The 23,833-nt window shown below is 49.5% G+C and overlaps 1 protein-coding gene across 6 annotated transcripts in view; it reads right to left on the bottom strand.

The window, feature by feature from the left end:
- NFATC2 (nuclear factor of activated T cells 2) overlaps positions 1–23,833 on the bottom strand; it is a 157,828-nt gene that overhangs the window by 120,333 nt on the left and 13,662 nt on the right. For 4 of the 6 annotated variants that reach the window (XM_079783354.1, XM_079783353.1, XM_079783352.1 and 1 more), the window contains exon 2: positions 3,776–4,790. In XM_079783354.1, coding sequence (XP_079639480.1) covers positions 3,776–4,790 — 1,015 coding nt within the window. The remainder of the gene's footprint in view (positions 1–3,775; positions 4,791–23,833) is intronic. The other 2 variants (XM_079783355.1, XM_079783356.1) reach the window with 1 other exon arrangement.

The following is a 23,833-nucleotide window of genomic DNA, read 5'->3' as shown; positions in this document are numbered from 1 at the left end:
TGACATTATCCACTTGACTTAGTTAAGTGCTTGCAATGATGCTAATTCCATCCCTTCTCTATCATAGTAATATCAAGGGGAGAACGGAAGGGGATGGTAACCCATAAACTCCAGCAGTGCTAGAGTCCTACTTGAACTTTCAATCCAATTAAAATTACATCTTTACTCCGCAAGCAAATCTCCATTCCTTCCTCCCCACCACACTGCCCCCTGAAGCCCCTCTTGCCCTATAGTCTTGGGGGGTGCCCACAATGCATTTAATTCTACCTTAGTTACATGCCAACATGCCTTCAAGCTCCTGCCTACAACCAAGGTGCCCCTGATGTTAAGTACTCTTACTCTCATCATCTATGCAAGTTTAAAAAAAAAATTAAGTTCGCAAAATAAGGCTCATAAAAAAAAATCACTTCACCCCTGTGTCTCTTGAAGGGTCAAAAAATTTAGTGAGTGGGAGATTCAGTGGGATATCCGTAAGCATCATTATCGAATTTTGTTTGTTCTGGAATAAGTCTTTGACAACTGAAATAAAATATTAAGAATCAGACCACTGAGGTCAGTCTGAAATCCTGCATTAGAATTCCAGTCCTCTGCAGAGTTGTCCACACACCTTGAAGTGGATATTATCATGAGATTTCCTGAATGTCCCTATCCTCTCAATCTGATAGAAAATCCTTACAAATATCTTATTGGCTGGCACAGACTGACACTTGGTAGGGAACAAAGGATTCTAACACCTCGCAGATCAAGCCCCAGAATGGAGAGGGAAGGATTTCACAAAATAAACAATAAAGTCTCACATAAATGTATTACAACCATATTTCATATAATGTTCCTCCCCATTGGCAGGCATTAGATAGGCCATGTTTTGGAGATTGATCTGTAGCAGAAAGAACGAGGAGTCAGGCATCCTGGACTCTAATTTCCAGCGTGGTCATTAACTAACTGTGTGATCACGGGCATGTCATGTCACCTCTCTGAGCCCTGGTTTCTCAACCTGTGCCAGGGGTTGGTCCTGATCGCCATGTCCTAAAGTAGCTCTGTGAAACCTGAGCCACAGAACTCAGAACTCGGCAGCCAAATGAGCTTCGAAATCACTGCGCATTCTGTCCACAGCTGGGGGTGGCCCCTGCACACAGGCACCTGTTTAACCCTGTTGAACCCAGACATTCCTTTCCTTAAGGGACATCGGATGGCTATAGTGTTCTCAGTCAGACTGGAAGCTTTGCATGGTCCATTTTGGTCTGGTGTGGGGTTAAGCCAACAGGCAGGGCCCTTGGCTACCTTTCAACCCCACATCAATCAAAACCCTCTCTCTACCATTATCTATTTTGGTATTCAACATTTTATTTGAAAAAAAAGGGGGGGGAGGGGTTCCAGATGCTAAAATCAAATGACACTTTGAAAACCACTAGGATATGATAATAGCATAACTCTTCAGATTCTTCATCTAATACAACAGATAGAATAATATCTGCTCCTGGCTGTGTGCCCCATTTTTCTTGTCATCAAAATAAAAATAATACCAAACCAGGTTTATGTGAGAATTAAATGTAGTAATACATAGAGGTACTTAGAATTATGCCTGGCACAAGAGTCCTTAAACATTGGTGATTATTACTGTCACCATCAGGACTCTGAAGCTATTGGGAGCTCAGTCTCCTAGCACAAAGCTTGTATTTTCCTCTAGAAGACAAAGATTACCCAATGACAATCACGCTACACTGTTTCTGAGCTCTTACTTTGTGCAGATTCCATGCCAAGAGCTTGATAAATATCATCTCACCTAATCTTTAAACTAAAACACCATGAGGTAGTTACTATTATCATCCTCACCTCACAGGAGGAACCATGGCCCAGAAAGATGCTCAGTGAGAATGAAGGTCCTGATTGATTAGTGATGTCTACCCTGGGCATGACATGAAAAAATGCTCAGTGAGAAAGATGGTCCTGCAGGATTGGTGATGTCTGATCGGCTCTGTAGGTTGGCAGTACCAGAGATACCCATGATCACACAGCCAGTCAATGGCAGAGCCAAGGCTCAAATCCAGTCCTAAGAGAGTCCAAAGCTTACAGGCTGCTATCTACAACTCTTCAGTTTGTCAAGATTTTTAAATTCCTAAGGATTAGGGCTCACCTATTTTTTAGGCCTTCCCTATCACTGATTGCAGTCCTGTGGTACATAGCAGATGTCAAATAAGACATCCTATAATAAGACTAGTGGCCCGGTGCATGAAATTCGTGCATGGAGGTTGAGGGGGGGGGGGGTTCCCTCAGCCCAGCCTGCATCCTCTCCAATCAGGGACTGCTGGCTCCTAACCACTCACTTGCCTGTCTGCCTGATCACCCCTAACTGCCTCTGCCTGCCTGCCTACCTGATTGCCCCTAACCCCTCTGCCTGCCTGCCTGATCACCCCTAACCTCTCTGCCTGCCTGCCTGATTGCCCTTAACTACCTCTGCCTGCCTGCCTGATCACCCCTAACCTCTCTGCCTGCCTGCCTGATTGCCCTTAACTACCTCTACCTGCCTGCCTGATCGCCCCTAACTGCCCTCCCCTGCTGGCCTGATCTCGCCCCCAACTACCCTCCCCTGCCAGTCTGATCTCGTCCCCAACTGCCCTCCCCTGCAGGCCTGGTTGCCCCCAACTGCCCTCCCCTGCTGGCCTGATCTCGCCCCCAATGGCCCTCCCCTGCAAGCCTGATCTTGCCCCCAACTGCCCTCCTCTGCTGGCCTGATCTCCCCTAATTGCCTCTGCCTGCCTGATCACCCCTAACTGCCCTCCCCTGCCGGCCTGATCTCACCCCAACTGCCCTTCCCTACAGGCCTAATTTTGCCCCCAACTGCCCTCCTCTGCCAGCCAATTTGGTTCTGATTGGTTGGTTTCTATGCCAGTCAGCGTCAAAAGCTCCACCTTCTAGGCAGCCATTAGCTCCTCATACTCCACCCAGATTTGGTTTTGATTGGTTGGTTTCTATGCCAGTCAGCGTCTCTGGGCCTATCAAAAGGGCCTGATCAGAAAGGTGGGGCTGATCAGCAGCCCTGGTGGAGGCCTGGAGAGAAATGGAGGCGCGGCTGCTGGCCCAGCCCAGAGAGAAAGAGAGAGGCAAGTGCTGATCAACAGCTACCACACAGGCTACGAATCAGACCCTGCTTCTCTCTTCAGGCCTCTCTCCAGGCCTGATTCTCAGTCCCCTCAGCAGTCAGTGCTGGGTCTCCGTGCCTGCAGCCGCAGCAGTCAGTGCTGCGTTGCCACAGCTACCCAGCGCTGACTGCAGGACTGACTTCCGGTTGGTCAAACCTCCAGTCGTGATGAACCCAGGGTTTTTATATATTAGGATAGCAAAATGCATGCATAAAGACTTGCTTTGTGCTTACAAGAATGCCAGCTCCATAAAGGCAGGCATTTTTGCCCATTTTTTTCATCACTGTCTCTCCAACACCTATAACAGTGCATGGCACATGGTAGGTGCTTGATAAATACTTGTTAAATAAATGAATGAATGATGAACCAAGTGCCACATGAGCAATCACATGCATCCTATAACTATACCCTCAAAGTCAACACCCAGTAAGTCATGTACACTTATACCCATTTTACAGATGGGGAAACTACAGCTCAGAGAATTTAACTTCCTTCTCAGGGCCTCACAGCCAGTAAATGGAGAGCTAGAATTTAAATGTTCAGAGTCCGGCCAGCTTTGAACCCCACGCTCACAGCCAGAAAACCATCTCTTAACACTAAATCGTGGAGCAACTCACTTTCAAAGCCCGACTCACCTGCAGATGGGAATAGCAGGCACCAGCGGCTTGGGCCACGTCGGGGGCATCAGCAAGATGGACTCGGGAGCCGAGTTCCTCCTCTCCTCCTGCTCGCAGGGCCCCAGGAACTCCATGGCCGGGTAGATGTGGCGGGGCAGGCCGGCCTTGGGCTGGGCGGCAGACACCGGTGACGGGTCGGGGCTGGTCTTCCACATCTTCGGGGGGATCCCACAAGGCGAGTCCGGGGCGAGGCTGTTGAGAGCATCCATGAGGATGGCAGAGCCAGCCGTTGGGGGGTACCCAGCGGGGGCGCCGTCGTCCTGGGGCTGCGGTGAGGGGCTGCGGGAGTGCTGGGGTGAGGCTCCGGGCAGCGGGGCAACCAAGGCCCCAGCACACGAATGCCTCCGCTTGGCACCAGGCGACGAGGAGCGGGAGGCCGGACGGGGCACGGGCGAGTGGCGGCCCAGGCAGCTGTCCTCAGCGAAGCTGGTTCGAGGTGACATTATTGGCGAGGTTCTGGGGGAATAATGAGCAGGGATGTTTTGAAACTGGGGACACAGGTCGTCGGGCCCGCCGTTATTGGGCGAGACGCAGGGCGAGGTGTAGGGGGAGAAGGTTTCGGAAATGAAGCTGGCAGAGGAGCCGCTGCTAGCGGGGCTCAAGCAAAGCGGCTGCTCGCGGTAGCCCTCGAAGCCGGGCACGGGCAGGGTGAACCTTGGGCTGGCGGCCGCCCCCGCCAGGGGCGCCTGCTCCCCCAGGAGGCCAGTGTCTCTCATGCGGAGGCCCCCCCCTGCCTGCATCAGTTCGTGGGACGGAGTGATCTCGATCCGAGGGCTCAGGCCCGAGGCCCCCGCTGGCTTGGCCGGGCTCAGAAAGTTCTGGGGCCCTACCCTATCCGGCTCTCCGAATCGGCCGGGGGACTCGCCAGAGAGACTGGCGAGGGGGTTGTATGGCTTGAGGCCATAGTCCAGGACATCATCATGGTATGCAAGTCCGGAGTGTGGGCTGGCGACCTTATGTGCATTCGGTTCTTCTGGAAAGAGAAGGGGGGAGGGGAGGTCTTTTTAAGCCTCTAGAACAGAACTCCCAATGCAGAGCAATCACAGGCTGGGTTTGTCTCCTGCTGTTTGTTTGTTGTTTAAATCCCCACCACGCCAAACCCCAGGCTGGACCCTACTTCCCTCTGCGGCAGGAAAGGGGGGCTGCTTCATCCCAGGCTCCTTGAAGGCCAAGGTCACGGCAGAAAGGTTTGAGGGCAGGTGCGCCGAGCATGGCCCGGCCAAGCTGGGGAGCGTCAGCTGGAGGCCTGGATGACCACCTGGCTGATGACTCCCAAGCCCTTGTCTCAATGGGGCCGTTAGAAGAAATGCATTTTATTTCACAACCTAGCGCACGCCATCATATTAACTCCCAACTGAAACAAAGGCTTCGCGAAACAATACTTACCCTGCTACATGTGACACCCTCATCTCACTCACACACACACACACCCCGTCTGAGGTTACTTTTCTTACATGCTGGTCACAACCCATTCAACAGGTTTCCTGTCCCACCAGTGGGCTGTGACCCCCAATTTGAAAAACTCGGACCTAGGCCCACCTCATCGCTCTGCGTGTCTGACACAGATACGGGATGCAGAGGGAGGGTGCACGGGCCTGGAGTGCATGGAGCTCTGGGGTCAAACCTCAAATATCCATGCTCGAGTATCAGAAGTAGCTTAATTCTGAACCAGAACTCCTGGCTCATGTCTTACTTTGTACAGGTGAGAGCCATTTTACAGATAAGGAAACTGAGGCCCTGGGAGGGGAAGAGATTCACCCAAAACCACAGAAATAGCAGGATTGGAAATCCCCCAGACAAACCACTTGGCCCCCAAAAGGCAAGGCTCTGGCTATAGAGTCTTCCAAACTATCAAGCCAGTGCCTGGAGAACACCCTAATTTTTTCTTTCATAGTAGCCGTCTAGCGCAGGCTCCTGCTGCCACCTCAAAAGGCCCCACGGCTGGAGACTGGAATTAGCAAGGGAACCAGCTATCCATTCCTGCCACCCCTCACCCAGTCCTCCTCCAATCTGAGGGGCCAGCTCAACACAGGCCCCTCCATTCAGCCTTACGTCCAAGCCATCAGTAAATCCTGCTACTGTTGATTATAAACCAAATTCATGTGTCACCCCTTCTCCACTACAACCACTCCGGTCCAAGCTACTGTCCTCTCCCTTCTGGGCCACTGTCGCGGCCTCTTCCCCGGCCTCCCCATTTCCAGCCTTGCCCTGCATGGTCCGTTCCCCACGCAGCAATCTTTGGAAACATCCATTCCTGAAATCCACTTTAAAGGCTTTCCCTGACACTACAGATGTCATCTAAACTTCTTAACACACTTGTCCCTGGGCCCTGGCTTGTCTTGCCCCTCCCACCTGTCCCCTCTTCTCCCCAACCTGACTCAGCAACAGCCCAGTGACACCTGGCTTTTCTTCAAGCGGAGTCTGCCTCTGAGTTCCTGAGTGTGTTTCTCCCTCTGCCTGGAAACTCTCCCCGCAAGGTCTTTACTTGGCCACTTCCCTGATTCCTTCACGTGCCTGCTCAGTCGATACCCCCTAGAGTTGGCCCATCAAAAAGATCATCTCTATCCTCACCCCAGTGTCTTTCTCCACCCCTTTTCCCTGACATCTTTTTCCATTGGCACCAGCTACCAGCTCACATTACATCAGATATTTATCTGTATAGGGAATTCCATCCCACTAGATCAGGGGCAGGCAAACTACAGCCCCTGGGCCAAATCCGGCCCACAAGACTGTGTTTATAAATAAAGTTTTACTGGAACACAGCCACTCCTCGTTTTGCATATGGTCTATGGCTTGCTTTTGCACTATAACAGCAGCGTTGGTAGCCGAGACAGAGACCATATGCCCACAAAGCCTAAAGTATCCGCTGTCTGACCCTTTATAGAAGTTTGTGGCTCTGCACTAGGGTCTATACTCCACTGAGGCTGGAACCATGACTATTATCATTCAGCACAGTTTGCCAAGCACCTAGCACAGGCGCCTAGAGACTGTCCATACACTTCTGTTGAGTGACTGAGCAAACAAGTAAGTGAAAAATATGTGTCCAAGGGCCTGCCAGGCAGAATGGGACCTCTTCCTAAAGTTGTGCGGCTGCACAAATGATCCTCAACCTACGTGGTTCCCCTTCTGGGCCATCCTGGAGATGCTGTCTGGCTTGGCAGGGCTGGTCTTATAGGGTCCAGACGGTGCCCCCACCCCAGGTTAGAGCTCAGAAATGGCTTCCCACAGCTCTTAGGAAGGGGTGGGGAGCCGTGTTTCTCCCAAGGGCCATTTGGATTTTTTTTTAAAACGTATTTTTATTGATTTCAGAGAGGAAGGGAGAGGGAGAGAAAGAGAGAAACATCAGTGATGAGAGAGAATCATCGATCGGCTGCCTCCTACACTCCCTCTACTGGGGATGGAGCCCGCAACCCAGGCATGTGCCCTTGACCAGAGTTGAACCCGGGACCCTTCAGTCTGCAGGCCGACGCTCTATCCACTGAGCCAAACCAGCGAGGGCCATTTGGATATTTATAACATCATTCGCGGGCCATACAAAATTATCAACTTAAAAACTAGCCTACTATATTTGGCCAAACATTTAATTAACTCACCCCTAATGCTTTGGCTGGGCCAGACCAAATGATTTCATCGTCCTTATATGGCCCATGGGCTGGACATTCCCCTCCCATTTTAGGGGAAAGTTAAATAACCTCAACAAGGCCAGCCTGGCTGGGCTCTGCCTGCCCCTCTAGCTTAACCTCTCTCACTGGACTCCAGCCAAACTGGCTATCTTCCTGTTCATAGAAAGCATCGCACTCCTTTCTGCCTCAGGACCTTTGCACTTGCTGTTCTCTCTACCCAGCCGTACCCAGGCCCCTTCTACATATAACTAAAGCCACTCATTCCCTCCAGGTAAAGCGTCATGTGCTTGGGAGGGTTTCCCGACCTCCTTGACTAGATCAGACCCCATTCATACTTCCCTGCTCTGTCCCATGCACTATCACAATGCATTACAATTAAGTAATTCTGGGGTTATTCATATAATGCCAGGCTCTCCCCCAACCTCCAGGCCCACCCCCGCCAATCAGTCAATTCTGTGAGGACTCTCTCCCTCCCCACTGTATTCCTAGCATGTGGACAGGACCTGCCACAAAGCAAGCTCTCAAAAAAACACACAAAAACAACTATTTGTTGGTTGGGTGAACGAATAAATAAAAGTGAGTTCAGAAAAGTCTATGTGAAATATTTAAACTACTACTCAAAGATGCTAATATCTAGACCAAACGATAGAAAGCTGTAACCTCAAAGAAGGTAATTTAAAAAGGGATGAAGCCGGCCGGGTGACTCAGTTGGTTGGAACATCATCCCCTACACCAAAAGGCTGTGGGTTCAGTTCCCGGTCAGGACACGTACCTAGGTTGCAGGCTCAATCCCAGTCAGAGCGCCTTTAGAAAGCAACCAATCAGTGTTTCTCACATTGATGTTTCTCTCTCTCTCTCTCTCTCTCTCTCTCTCTCTCTCTCTCTCTCTCTCTCCCTCCCTCCCTCCCTCCCTCCCTCCCTCCCTCCCTCCCTCTCCTTTTCTCTCTCTAAACATATCCTCAGGTGAGGATTAAAAATAAAGAAGATAAAAAGGGTTTAAAAAGTTCTTTCTGCATGAAAATGGAGATATAGTGTTAAAATAGAAAAGCAAAATGCATACAGTATGCACACACACAAATTGCTGCTGGAAGTTACAGGAAACAGTGACTTCCTCTAGCGAAGGGAACTAAGTAATTCGGCAGCAGTGGTCTAGCAGAAAGAGGCCTGATTTCTGTATTACCTTGAGAAAAGAAACCCAGTTCCTCAAAGAAACATGTTGTTGTTTTTTTTTTTAAAGGTGCTCGTGGCATAACATAATATACAGTAATGACACCCTGGTTTAGGAAGCAGGAAATTGAGAGCTAGTCCTACTCTGCCACTAACGAGCGGTGTGACCTTGGAGAAGTCCCCCACCCACCAACTGTACATCTCCACCTTCTCATCTCTAACAGGGACCAGTCTCCTTGGTTGCTTCTGGCTGTGAAATCCTCTGTTGTTCTAGCTAGAATCTGCAGGGTCTAGAGTTCTTGCGAAGCTGCAGATCAATATAAATTTGAATATGTCCATGCACGCAGACACACACACACACACACACACACACACACACACACACACTCACTCACTCACTCACTCCTTCCTGGCAGGTAACAGAGCATAGTCTTTTAATCTACAAAGAGATTAACCTCAAATCCATAACAACATTCTGATAATTCACCACCCTGCGAAGCAGCAAAACAAAACACAAAAGGTCTCTTAGCAAAAATTCCGGCCTTATCAGAAAAACAGTGTTACATCTTATCAGAAACCCCGGGCAGGGCTGATGTGAGAAGTCACAGAACTCGGCCATGCGGACACACACCACTCACACTCCCTGGCAGCCGCTTAAAGTGGAAAGGCTGCTTTGCTAAGCAAACGCCTTGAAAACATTTACATTGGTTTTAATTCATCCGAGCAGCAGTTTCTTTTTTTCTTTCCTTTCTCTCCCCCCAGATTTTGAAAGTTGAACAGCAAGCAGGAAATGGAAGGTAATTTATAATCATGAAGTCCTCAGTCCTCTGAATATCAGACAAATGGCTCATCACTAAAACACGTAAGGAGCCAGGATCCTTCGCTGCTGCTCCTTCAGCTGCCAGCCTCGCACACCGCGCTCTGTAGTCACTGTGATCCCCACACGGCACTGGGCGAAGCCAGTTTCATCTCAGAACCACCAAGTTTTCTCAGACACGTTGCCAAAAATCTCGCTTTTCTGACACTTGCATAATCTCTGCTGTAGCAATAATGTACCACCGGTAAATATTATGTACTTAATATTTCTATTTAAATCCACTCACATACTACTTTATTTTTTTTTTTAAGGGGAAACTTTACACCACTACCACAAATGGAAAATCAGTGTCAACTCCATAAATAGAAGGGAGGGTAAAAGTACAATAAAAATAAAAGTTACTAAATTCAAGCAAGGCACCATGGCCGGCCAAAGGCTGGAGCCTGAGGCCACTCTTTTTCTCCTCCTATGCTCTTTTTGGATGGAGGTATAACTTATCTCTACAGATTGGGGGTGCAGAGTTTGATGAGTTTTGCCAAATGTTATGCACCCTTGTAACCACCCCCACAGTCAAGATGTAGGACATTTCGTGAACCCAGAGAGCCTACCATTTTTAAAGCTAGAGGGAGGAGGGAATGGCAAATGTCCGAAAGGAAGGCATTAAAGACACAGTAGCATCCTATTGAGACTCGATTCCTTGTGACTAGTTCAAAGAGAAGGAGATGGCTCTCATTATATGCAAGGTCCTCAACAGTGGACCACGGGAACCCATCTCACCTGCCATGGGGGGTCCCTGGCCTGCACTGGAGGCATCAGTACTCAAAGAGGAATAAAGTGGAAACAGTGATGAGGGGTTGAAAGGGTGCTGCTCTCGGTCCTCTGTGCCTCCATGCCTTTGCATATGCTGTTCCCCTTGCCCTGAATTTCCTTCCTCTCCTCACTTAAGTCTAGCAAGTCACTATTTGTCCATCAAGAATCCCCTTGGACCGCGTCCTCCTGAAGGCCCTCACTTATTTTCCCGGCTGATCAGTCAGCAATTCTTCCGTGTTCCTAGGACCTGGAGAGTCATCTAGATGCTAGTCGTCTATCGATTATAGATGCACTTGTCTGTCTCCCCACTAGACTGAGCTCTTTGAAGGCAGATAGGGGTTAACAATAACAACAACAACAATAATAATAAAAATAGCAAAAGCGGCTAACATTTGGAGAGCTTAAGTGCCAGGCGCTTTCGTTAGCCCATTACATGTAGTGAATTATTTAATCTTCCAACAACCTCGAAGGTAGGCACTATTTACTGCCCTTTTACAGATGCGACACAGAGAGGTGAATTAAGTTGTCTGAAGTCTCACAGCTTGAACGGAGGCAGACCTGAGGCACCCTCAACCAGTAGGCCAGGAATTCTCAACCTGAGAACCACTGACAGTTGGGACCGGGCAATTCTTAACTGTGGGGACTAGAGGCTGTTTAGAAGCATCCCTGCCTCTACCCACTAGAAGCCAGTAGCCTCTCGGCCCCTCTGCCAGTTGTGACAACCAAAAAATGTCTCCAGGCATTGCCCAGCGTCGCCTCCGAGGCAGAACGGCCCCCAGTTGAGAAGCACGGCTCTGTGCTCACCGCCTGACACCTCATCACGGCCGGCATGCCGAAGAGGCCCACGCTGCTGGAAGCACAGCCTGTGAGTCATGCCTCAAACCTGACATGATTCAGAACCGGGACATGTGCTCACTGTCAGCCTAGCAGGTAACTCGCTCCTGCAGCAGACATCTGGAAGTCCTAACGACCATCACCCTTCCTTTCACCAAGTTCCCGGCTGCTCCTCCAACATCGGGGCCCCGTGCAGGTTTGGGGAGACCGCTGGCCACTCTCAGAAACTGCAGGACAGGATGGCAGGGGAGGCCACCCCAGCCCCATCTCAGCAAGGAGTCTGCACTGAGGTCCAGGTGTCAGTCAACACACTGTGTCAGGGGACTCCAGCCCCACTGTGCCTTCCCCCAGCTCTGTGACCTGGGGGACCCCTGAGTCCTCATGTATGACATGGTGATGAGGCCGGTGACAATACCAACCTTGTGGCTCACCTAATCCACAGAAAGCCTGAACCACAGGGACTGCATACTCCATTAGTGGAGCCTATCTGCGTATTAGTAATATGGAAAGAATGACCGTTTCGGTGAAAATTCTACCTTTTCTCCGCTCTCACTGCTTTGTTTTACACACACCAGCACCCAACGCCTTTGAAAACATTTTTTTAAAGAGAAGACATTTTTATAAAAATCAAATGGATTCATTAACACTTTGGGAATTCTTTTCGCACAGACTCTGTGAGCCTTCAGAAAACAGGTGGAGTAGGTAAAGAACATCGCCTCCATCCCATGCCCTGGACTCCCATATCACCTCCATCCCGAGGCTACCTGGGAGCTGACCCACTAAATCTTACTGAAGTGTGAATGACTCAGTGAGCTACTCACAATAACAAAAATGGAAACAGCTCAACACAGACTTACCATTTACTCCATTAACCACTGTATGTATTTAATATATATTAATATATGTTTGTCTCACAAGAACCCTATGAAGCAGGTGATACGGTTTCCTCATTTTACAAATGGGGGAAATGAGGCTCAGAGAGGGTGAGTCATTTGCCCAAGGTCACACAGCTTCGGAGTGGCAGAGCTGGGACTCAGTCTCAGGCAGCTGGGTCCTCTTCCCCCACCACGACTACTCTACCTACCCTGCTTCTCATGAAAGGGGCTATTTCCTGGATGGTGACCCCTTCACCCCAACACAGGGCAATGAGGTGCCCCAGAATAGTAACTGCTCTGGGGGCCCCACCAGGAGGAAGTTGCCCCGACAGCTAACGACACTGATTCCTTTCTTCTGGAATAATCACAGTCCCTCCTCTGGCCCCAGGATTGAGTCAAAGACTATTTTAAAAATCACGCTCAGGCCGCCCGGTGGGCCTGCCAGCGCCGGCCTCCAGGAGCCTCCTGCGGCCTGTTGCTCACCCTCGGGGACACACGGCCAAGTCTGAGGCCGCCAGTCAGTGCCAACTGACCAGCCGACAGATCGCTTTTGAAAAAAGGAACCCAAGAGAAGAACGTCTTCTCCGGGAAGTCCAGCGGGTGGGATTTTCAGGAAGCAGAACAGAATGACCAAAATAGAAACCCAGCCAGGGGACCCGCGGGAGGCGTCTGTCCTTTGGGGGGTGGGGGGGCAACGTAAACCCGTGCTTCCAGGCTTGAAGGGTGTGAAGGAGAAAACCCCGCGCAGGGGCTGGAGGCCGGACACCCTGGGACCAGCCGCAGGGCCCCCGAGCTGCGTCCATCCTCCTCCGAGGTGGTGGAGCCACCCCTCGATGAGCTCACACCCCGAGGTGGTGCGAGTCCCAGGCCGCAGGTTTGAGACATCACAGTCTGTTGCCATGGCAGCACCTGGGATGCCCGGACCTGGAGATGCACACGTGCAGCTGGAGGAAAGGGGAGAAGATGGCGGGGAGGGATCCCGCCTCCCGCCACCCCCAAGGCTCTCGTAACTTCCTGCGCGGTCGGGGCTGCAAGGAGTGGTCCAAAGGAGCAAGAAGGTGGATGGGTTTTTCATCTGGCGGTTTGCAGCACCTATTGGACAGGGCTTCTTTGAAAAGCTGCAGAACGCCATCAAGTAATAAATCCAACGCTCAGCAAGCTTTCCAAGGAGCCAGCTCCCCGTGCTCAAACGCACAATGGTGGTTGGATTCCCTCTCGATGGATCGTGTGTATTAATAACGAAGGGGAATCAGGCTGTCACTCCGTCGTTCAGAGATGACACAGGCAGACACAGGGCAGGAAAGGACAAGAAATTCCATCCAGATAAATCAGGTCCAGAAAGGGGAGGGAGGCGGCTTACTGCCCTGTGGCACTCCATGGAGCCACGGGAAAAAGCCACCTCGAATGCTCTGCTGTTTGCTGACCTTGCCCCACGTAAGACAGCTGTCTGTCTGTCTCCACCAGACAGGGCAGAAGGAGGCCTTGATCCTGCTTCCCAGGCAGCCTGCCACCAGGCCAGGCGCCGGGACACAGGACCTGCCTGGGACAATTTGCAAGCAACGAGCCTTGCAGACTGGCTGCTGGCATGGCTGTCTGCAAAAGCACACGCACCTACCCCCTGGCACGTATTCCTTGTGCAGGGGATTGGAGAAATGTGTGGCATCTGCAACCTGCAGGCCTCAGGGTCAGTGCCGGGATGGGGGCAATGGGGCCTGGGCATCTGGCAGGCGCCAGTCTCAAACTGGGATGGAGAGAACCACCTCTTGCTGATTTAGAGTCCTGCAACGGGGCCCTCCCGCCTTCAAGAAGTTCAGAGACCCTCCTGTGTCTACTCGTCCACACAGCTGATGGCCCTGTGCCGCAGGCCTGCACGGGAACCGCTCCCCTCTCTACCACGCACAGTCAGCCTGGGAGGCAGGCACTGTCAGCTCCTGTTACAAATGGGGAAACTGAGACTCGGGGTGCAGGGAGGCACCCAAACCACCAGGGGCAGAGCTGGGATTCACACTGAGACAGCACTTCAATGCAGCAAAGGGCCCAAACAGAAAGGCACAAATCGTGTCTTTTTACACGTGTGTGCACCCGGGTATCCCCCATGCACGATATGCAACATTTCCACCCTGCCAGGGGCTCCCCTGTGACCCACCCAGCCAGTAACCCTCACCCGGGGGCACCCACTAGCCTGACTTGTCTCACCAGGGACAGGGGTTTGACTGCTCTCGATGGTCACAGAAATGAAAATCAAACAAGAGGTACGTGTCACGTCTCTCGCTGAGCACTGTGTCTGAGACTGATCCCTGTCGCGTGCAGCCGCGGTTCCTAACATTGGGTGGCATGCCATCGCATGGGTGCCCAGTGATCTATTTACCCAAGGAGCCAGCCCCTGGAGACTGACTGGGACTTCGAGAGGTCCCTTTCTGGCAGAAGACAGTCCCTCCACACTAGCCATGCCCTGCATGACAGCAGGACGCGGGCGGCTTCCGACCAAAAGGAGAAGGAAAGATCTGGTCAGAAAAACTAACCAGAAATAGACCAGACAATCCTCCCTCAGAAACTGGGCTGCCACGCTCAACCCATGGCTCCCTCAAAGGCCTGCATGAGAGCACACCGGTGGGGGAACAGCCACCTCCCCTCTTTCCATCCTCAGCAAAGACCCCTCACCTTTACGCCAGCACCTCAAAGAGCTCCATCCCTACTGAGTCCCACAACCCCCGGCACAGCCTGGAGCGCCGATTTCTACCTTTCTTTCAGCCGATCTGAACCCCAGATGGAAACTGCCCCTTGAAGACAGAGGGGCCCCTGCAACCGTTGGCCCGGGGCAGAGATTTAAAATTAATGCCTTATTGACTGACAGGTTCTTTATTTACACTTTTCCCCAGGAGCTTTGATTTCGGTGCCACGTTCCAGAGAGCTGGCACACTTAATCAGTGGCCCCTGCCAACCCTGGTCATTAATGGCATTCCTTTCTCCATGGCAACGGGGTGATGTCACCCGTTGCGGGTTTTAGACCTGCAGCCCTCCTTCCTGGGATCACACAGGTACACAGCCCCTTCCTGTAATCTTCACAATCACTCTTTTGCGCCCTCGTTTAACGTTCCCCCTTCAGCAGGCATGCCCAAGCAGGTTTGCTTTAATAAGGGCCTTTATAAATCCTGGGCTTTGCAAGGACTTTCTCCCCTTCAGAAAGCTCACCCAGGCATGGCCCCATTACAATTACATGTGAAGGGCTGGCTTTTAGAAAGGCATCTTGGGGACTCAAACAGGCCCCGCTGCGGAAAAGCTTTCCCCAAACCTCAGATTAGGACGCGGGAAGGGTCCCAAATGCTAATTCGGGAAAAGCAATTTCTCTGCTCCGCTTGTAGCTTACAGTCTGCTTTTGATACGTTTCTTTGGCAGAGGACAATACAAGCATTAAAAGTCTGAGGCAAGGGAAACAAAAGAAAAAACAAACAAACGGGACTACATCAAACAGAAAACGTTTTGTAGAGCAAGAGAAAACAACAACATAATAAAGAGACAACCCACTGAATGGAAGAACATATTCACCAATGGTACATCTGACAAGGGGTTAATATCCAAAATTTATAGAGAACTTATAAAACTCAACACACACACACACAAACCAACCCAATAAAACAACGGCAGAGGACCTGAACAGACACTTCTCTAAGAGGACACACAGATGGCCAGTAGACATATGAAAAGATGCTCAACATCACTGATCATCAGGGAGGTGCAATTTAAAACCACAATGAGGCATCACCTCACACCTGCCAGAATGGCTACCATCAATAAATCCACAAATGACAAGTGCTGGCAAGGATGTGGAGAAAAGGGAACCCTCGTGCACTGTTGGTGGGAATGCAGACTGGTGCAGCCACTGTGGAGAGCCGCATGGAGTTACCTCAAAAAATTAAAAATGGAACTGCCTTATGACCCAGTGATTCCACTTCTGTGAGTATATCCAAAGAAACCCGAAACACTAATTCAAAAGAATATATGCACCCCTATGTTCACTGCAGCATTATTTACAATAGCCCAGATCTGGAAGGAGCCCAAGGGCCCATCAGTAGATGAGTGGGCAAAAGAGCTGTGGTACATTTACACGATGGAACGCTATTTTGCCATAACATGAAGAAAGTCTTACCCTTTGCGACAGCATGGGTGGACCTGGAGAGCATTATGCTAAGTGAAAGAAGCCAGTCGGAGAAAAGACAGGTACCATATGATCTCACTTATATGTGGAATTTAATGAACAAAATAAACAAACAAAATAGAAACAAACTCATAGATACAGAGAACAGACTGACAGCTGTCAGAGGGGAGGGGGGTGGGGGAAGCTGGGTGAAAAAGGTGAAGGGATTAAGAAAGAAACACCAAAACTCATAGACACAGACAACAGTATGGTGACGACCAGAAGGTAAGGGGGGTGGGGGAGCTGGAAGAGGGTTAGGGGGCATAAATGGTGATGGAAGGAGACTTGACTTGGTGGTGAACACACAATACAATATACAGATGATGTGTTAGAGAATTGTGCACCTGAAACCTCTATAATTTTATTAATTAGTGTCGCCCCAATAAATTCAATAAAAAATTTAAAAAATTCAAAGTCCAAGGCACCGGGCTTTAGATCTAAATTCCAGTTTATAGGAAATGCAAGGGACAGGGGAGCATGTTAAGAGACACCACAGAGACGCCACTGGCGAAATCCAGAATGTGGGCAACTGCACAAGAAAAAAACCTTTTTCTTCAACAAATAAATGGCAAGAAAACAGACTGATGGAGACTTTTATAGAACAAAAAAGCCGGAATGGCCATGTCCACCAAATACAATGTGAGGGTTTTGACTGGATCTTGGTTCAAACAAGTTAACCATTAAAATGATACTTGTGCCCTGGCCAGGTAGCTCAGTTGGTTGGAGCATCGGCCTGTACACCAAAAAGTTTCAGGTTCAATTCCTGGTCAGGGCACATACCTAGGTTGTGGGTTTGATCCCCAGTTGGGGCCCATATGAGAGGCAAACGATTGATGTTTCTTTCTCTTTCTTTCTCTCCTTTTCTTAAAAAAAAAATAATAATAATAATAAAAACATATCCTCAAGTGGGGACTTAAAAAAAAAGATACTTGTGAGCAGGGAATCTGAACCCTAGACATTTGAAATTAAGTAACTGTTCTTTTTCAGGTTTGATAATGCTATTTGATTTTTCTCAAGAGTCCTATCTTTGAGAGCTACATGCTAATGTATTTATTATAAAATATGATGCCATCTGGAATCTGATTTAGAGTTACTGGGGCGAGGGGCATGGAGAAGTAAGATCGGCCTCATGTCGGTAATTGTTGGAGCGGGGAGATGGGAACACAGGAGATAATTATCCCGTTATGTCTTGCTTTTCCCTGTTTTGGAAGAAGCTCGTGCTAACAGTTCAGGGAAGTCAGAGGCTGCCCTCTTGCTTTGGGGGCACCCTGACCCATCCCAGGAAGAGCCCCAGGGTGGAGTCTCGCCTTCCCTGAGCTCAATTTGGGAACAATCAGCAAAAAAGCAAACCTCCCAGCAGCCTGGGGAAGCGGAGTTTGGCCCGAGCTCTGAGGAACCTGGCTGTTTCCTGTGCTGGGGCGGGAGGAAGGAGGAAGTCCCTCTGTGGGGGAAGCCTCCAGGCATCCATCACGCTGCCTCTCCAGGCAGGCTGCATCTTCCCGCGGGCTCAGGGGGCGGATCCCATGGGGACAGGCAGGACACCTGGGGAGGTCCCGCCTTCCTGAGAGGCAGCACGGGCACCTCCCAGCCCTGAGTCTGGACAACCCAGAAGCTTCTGCAGCCAGCCAAGCTCTGGGGCCACGTGAGGGTTTCAAGTCAGAACTCAACGTGTGTGCGGAAGTGAGATAACTCGCTGTAGCACCGACCCAGCTCGGGGCCATGGCTCCTGTTCAGTGACAGCCACGCTCTTCCTTCTGGACCATGTTCTCCTAAGGCTCAGGATTCATGCAAAGGCTGCGGCAAAGACTCTCTCTCTCCCCCCAGGAGTCAGTGCCCTGGGGAAGGCAGGAGAGCTCCAAGTTCCTCAGCGCCCCCCGTGGCCCAGCATCTACTCAGCCCAGCCGCTGGCACTTTAATCACATCGCCTCCTAGAAACTCCCATCAGCCCCGGGTGAGCACTGCCATCCCCATCCCCATTTCACAGATGAGAAAACAGCCCCGGGAATCAGAATCACGTGCCGGTTGGCATCCCGCTAATAAGGAACTGTACAACTTTTCATCCATCTACTTGGCAATTATTTACTGCATGCTTGGTAAGGCTGGGTACTTCTGCTTGGCCAAGGTCAGGCAGATAGAAGGCAACTAAGTCAGAAGTGCAAGCCAGGATTTTTCTATTTCAGATTGGGTGTTCTGACTTGCCCAGCCAATGGCCTTCAGAGTTGGGGTGACATGTTTGATCCCCAGTTGGGGCCCAAACTTTCTTTGCTGCATTTTTTAAAGATTTTTTTTATTGATTTTTAGAAAGAGAGGAATGGAGAAGGAGAGAGAAACATTGATGTGATGTGAGACATCAATGGGCTGTCTCCTGCACACCCCCCACCAGGGATTGAGCCCACAACCCCGGGCATGTGCCCTAACCAGGAATCGAACTGGCAACCCATTGGTGCTAGAGACAACGCCCAACCAACTGAGCCACACCGGCCCTAGCTTTGCTCCCTGTTCTATGATGAGTATAGTCCCATTAGAAGAACGGCAAACATACAACTGATAATTATGTAAGTAGCAAATGTAAAGGGGAACGCACCCCATGCTACTGTACTTGGGCTCCATCAAAGCCGGAGTCGGTGACGTCTGGCTGAGCTGAGAGCGGGGACTCGGAACCCCAGCAGCCTGGGTTCAAGGCCTGCTCTGACAGACACCACTGCATGGCTCCCAGCGAAGTTCATTGACCCCCAATGACTCCATTGGTCTGGGTCTGGCTGGAAGATTCAGATGTGCGGCCAGGACTGAGAGCCACTAGCCACCAATACTGCATTTTTCAAATTTATTCAACCCCATCACCTTAAAGGCCTAGGAAGCCTTGGGACCCAACCCAAATAGCACTGCTTTAAGGTTTAAGGGCCTCCGTTCCCCCATCAAAATGCAAGGCCACCTTAAGAACAGAGGGCTTTTAATCTGGAAACCAGGATGCATGTGTTCAAGAGGGAAGAATCCTCAAGGCAACTTTCTCTCCATTTCCTTCGCCTCCCTGGCAGTCCCGGCCTCCCTGCCCCTTTCCAGCGGCACCTGGAGACACTATTTATACAAGCAGGCTTACTAAGGCCTGTCCTTAACTTGACACAGACGATGTCTCTGAATGTCACATGTTAGGGAACCTGCTTGCTTAGCGTAGAACTCTATTTTTAGTAAGCACAAAAAAAAAAAGCAACCATGATACTATATCCCAGCACCTCGTTTGTCCCCATTTGTTTGCCAGGCTGTGTCTCACCGAGGCCCAGGCGGGGCGGACCACATCGAATTTGTCTCTATACCCCCCACAGGGCCTAGCACAAAACAAGCATTCGGGGAGTGTTTGCTGAGAGAATGAGGTTTTAATTGTCCCCTGTGAGTGGGTTGAGAGCAGGTGTTCCTGAGTTGATGTGCAGGCGACACTAAGGAATGGGCTATAGCAGGGACTGTGACTCTCCCTGAAAATGGTATAAAGGGCAGTAAGCCCTGGTCAGTGTGCTCAGTGGTTAGAGCGTCGGCCCGTGCACCAAAGGGTCTTGGGTTTAATTCCTGGTCAAGGGGACATACCTGGGTTGCAGGTTCGATCCCCAGCCCCCATCGGGGTGAGTGAGGGAGGCAACCAATCAATGTGTCTCTCTCACATCGATGTTTCTCTCTCTCTCTCTCCCTCCCCACCCTTCCTCCCTTCCACTCTCTCTAAAAAAATCAGTGGAAAAAATATCCTTGGTGAGGATGAACAACAACAACCAAATAAAAAGGCACTGGAGGGCAGAGCAGACTGGGACAGGTGCTTCGACAGTGTGTATGCATATAGGATCTGTGGCTTTTATCGGCTTTTTAAAGGGCTGTGACCCAGAAAGTTTAAGGATCCCCAGAATAGACTTTACGAGCAATGACCAGGAGTCTGTTGTCCTTTCTGAAAGGGCAAAGTCAGAGACACATGCATTAGCTTAGCACAGTGGTCGGCAAACTGCGGCTCGCGAGCCACATGCGGCTCTTTGGCCCCTTGAGTGTGGCTCTTCCACAAAATACCACGTGCAGGCGCACACATACAGTGCGATTGAAACTTAGTGGCCCATGCACAGAAGTCGGTTTTCGGCTCTCAAAAGAAATTTCAATCGTTGTACTGTTGATATTTGGCTCTGTTGACTAATGAGTTTGCCGACCACTGGCTTAGCAGGAATCGAAGCAGGGATATACCGGGTGCACCGAGGCAGACCAGAAATGAGCACTCCCAACATGTCAGTCCCAGAAGAGATCTGGTCCCTCTGGAGGTGACTAAGGATTCCCAGTACCCACCTGTCTCTCCCAATGTATTACAGTTGGGACAAGTAAGAATTCATTGAATCCACAAGCACACACAAGGAATTGAACTTCTGATCTATCTGAAAGCCAAACACACCTCTCCTTCTAAGGCTGGGTCAGGAGCCCTGGTCAGGACGCCCACAGCCCTGTCCCCATTCATTCTGTGACAATGTACTTAGCTATCTCCCTCAGTAGAAAAAAAAATAAGAATATACTTGGCATACCTCTAGGCAAATAAACTTGAAAATCTAGATAGATGAAAAGGATCATTGCTTTGAAAGATACAGTTTACCAAAACTGACTCCAATAGAAATAGACAGTGTAGACAGACTACTTCCCAAGAAACCATAGAGAAAGTGGTCATGGAACCACTCCATAAAAAGGCACTAGGTCCAGATGGCTTCACAGGGGAATTCTATCACAACTTTAAAAATTGAGTAGTCCCAACAATATATTGTTACTGAGCACAGAAACCAAAAGATGCTTAAACCTAATAGCACACAAAAAAAGGACATTACAGACAAATATGACTCATGAATACTGCTGAAAGAAGTCTTAAACGTTATCAAACGAAGGTAGGTCCCACCACCATAAGAAAGTAACACATAGTAACCAAGTGAATATTTCCATGTAAGTCAACATATTGATAGATCTAAGAAGAATAAAATCATATTTTTCTATAGATGCTAAAAAGTTTATGATGTAATTCAACGCCCATTCCTAATCAAAACTCTCAAGAAAATAGGAATGGATGGATACTTCCTTGACATAATTAAATGGATACACCTCAGTCCTAAAGCCAACACTAGAGAGACTCCTGCTGGGGTTAGAAACAAGGAAGGTTGCCTAGCATTCTCTTACTATGGGCTTGCTACTGAAGATATCAGACAATGCAACTGGACAAGAGAAAACAATGAGAGGCTCTAGCTCAGGGAGGGTAGGGGCCAGGTCTTATTCTTATTATATCCCCAGGATGTAACTCAGTAGGTGGTTGAATGGGTAAATGAATAATGGCTCACATTAATTGAGCACCTGTATTAACAAAATCAAGGGTTTAACGAAATGCTAGTAGCAAATCATACTGTTGATAGTTTTATTTTTTAAAATATATTTTATTGATTTTGTACAGAGAGGAAGGGAGAGGGATAGAGAGTTAGAAACATCGATGAGAGAGAAACATTGATCAGCTGCCCCCTGCACACCTCCCACTGGGGATGTGCCCGCAACCAAGGTACATGCCCTTGACCGGAATCGAACCTGGGACCTTTCAGTCTGCAGGCCAACGCTCTATCCACTAAGCCAAACTGGTTAGGGATGTTGATTGTTTTAAATGGACAAATAACCTTATGAGGTAAGTATTAATACTTCAGCCATTTGACTGATGAGAAGAGGTCCAGAGACGTTAAATGACTTGCCCAAGATCACTGTTGGTAAATGTTAAATTCCAGCCTTGCCCTGGTGCAGGGACGCTTACAAACTGTGTTACATGTGTATCCCATCCTGTGAGGGACCAAGGCCCCTCCAGAATGTAGGCTCTGGAGCAGGATGCCAGGTTCATATTTCAGTTCTGCTGTTCACCAGCTCTGACTTGTTGAGAAGATTCCTTCCCCTTTCTGTGCCTTAGCGTCCTCCTCTGTAAATGAGGGTGACAATTGTGCCCACCTGCTAGGGTTGGAGGAGTTACTGCATGAGCTAATAAACATCTGCTACATGCTCAACTTTCATAAAATGAGCACAACTTCCCCCAAATTCCCTAGCCCAGTGGTCGGCAAACTCATTAGTCAACAGAGCCAAATATCAACAGTACAATGATTGAAATTTCTTTTGAGAGTTAAATTTTTTAAACTTAAACTTCTTCTAACGCACGTTTTCAAAATAGACTCGCCCAGGCCATGGTATTTTGTGGAAGAGCCACACTCAAGGGGCCAAAGAGCCGCATGTGGCTCGCGAGCCGCAGTTTGCCGACCACGGCCCTAGTACCTTCACCAATTTCTGATGTCTATCCCACTAGCCGTCCTTCTCCTCCCTTGGTTTTTGCCAAGCTCATGCCCAGAGTTAAGGATAACACCTCACATGCATCACCATTACATTGTCACCTGGGACAAAGCTCAATAGCAAGAGAAGGGCCAGTGTTGGCCCTAGGTGAGTGCCACCATGCAGAAGCAGAGAGCGGGGACCCCTATGAACATCTGGGTGAGCCAGAGCCTAGCCCACATCTGGATCAGCTCACTTTAGCCTCTCAAGGTTCCCTTCTAGCCATGACGTTTCTGTGCCGCCTACTTCCCAGCAAGGAGTCCCTCTTTTACAGACTCCAGAGCATAACCCCTCATCCTTTAAGTCGGTGGCACATAGTAACTTCTTTCCAAAGAGCGCATGTTGGAAAAGGGTCACCTGACAGTGGAGAGCCCAGACAAATGCTACCTCAGCCGGGTGACCAAGGTCAGCATCAACAGTGATAAGTCATGTTGAAATCTAGTGAGGATGTGACAGAAATGGTCACTACCACTATGGTCTTCCTCCCCGAAACTCATAGCCCCTGTCTAACCATGAGAAAAACCTAAGACCCTAATTGTGGGGCATTCCACAATACACCTAATCAGTGCTCCTCAAAATTGTCCAGCCCTAAGGAGCAAGGACAGTCTACTCTGAACAGAGGATGGACTTCAGGTCCTAATATTTATCATTGCTGGTTCATTAATGATAACAATACTACTACATACTAATGGAGACTATTAATAATATGGGAAACTGGCTGCTGGGTATATGGGAATTCTGAATCATCTTTACAATTTTTCTGTAAATCTAAAACTGTTCCAAAAAAATAAACTTTTTTTTTTTTAAACACAGATTTCGGGGCTTCACCGTGGTCATTTAGACACCCATCTGGCGGCCACCACGTCCCACTGCCAAGAAAAACTATAAAAAGCACCTCCCATTAGATTTGGCTTGGAAACTATTTCCCCGGAAATCACCCCCCTGCCAAAAAAAAAAAAAAAAAAAAAAAAGTTAGCTGATTGTGAATCTGGGAGGGGTGTATTAGTTCCCTGCAAAACATGACTTTAATCTTAACGAACAGAAAGACCACGGATGCTAGAGGGATCATTTGCAGATTCTTAATCGTATCTTTTCAAAGCAAAGGATGGGCTCCAGATTGCAACTCAAGAAGACTGGTCTCTCTTGCTGGCTAATTATTTCCATCTCCAGCCAAAATAGAGAATAATTACTAATTACCGTCTTCACTTGGGGACCCCTGAGGTCAAAGCAAGCCCCTCACCTGAGGTGGCCAGTGAAGACACATGGAAGGGAAGGAAGGGGAAACTTCTCATTCACCTGCCGAACAAGCATCTCTGGGCAAAAGCAAGCCCCACCCTCCACCCCCGG

The sequence above is a fragment of the Cnephaeus nilssonii genome (genome assembly GCF_951640355.1).
Source record: "Cnephaeus nilssonii genome assembly, chromosome: 11".
Taxonomy (NCBI): domain Eukaryota; kingdom Metazoa; phylum Chordata; class Mammalia; order Chiroptera; family Vespertilionidae; genus Cnephaeus; species Cnephaeus nilssonii.
This window is presented reverse-complemented; position numbering and strand designations above follow the sequence as displayed.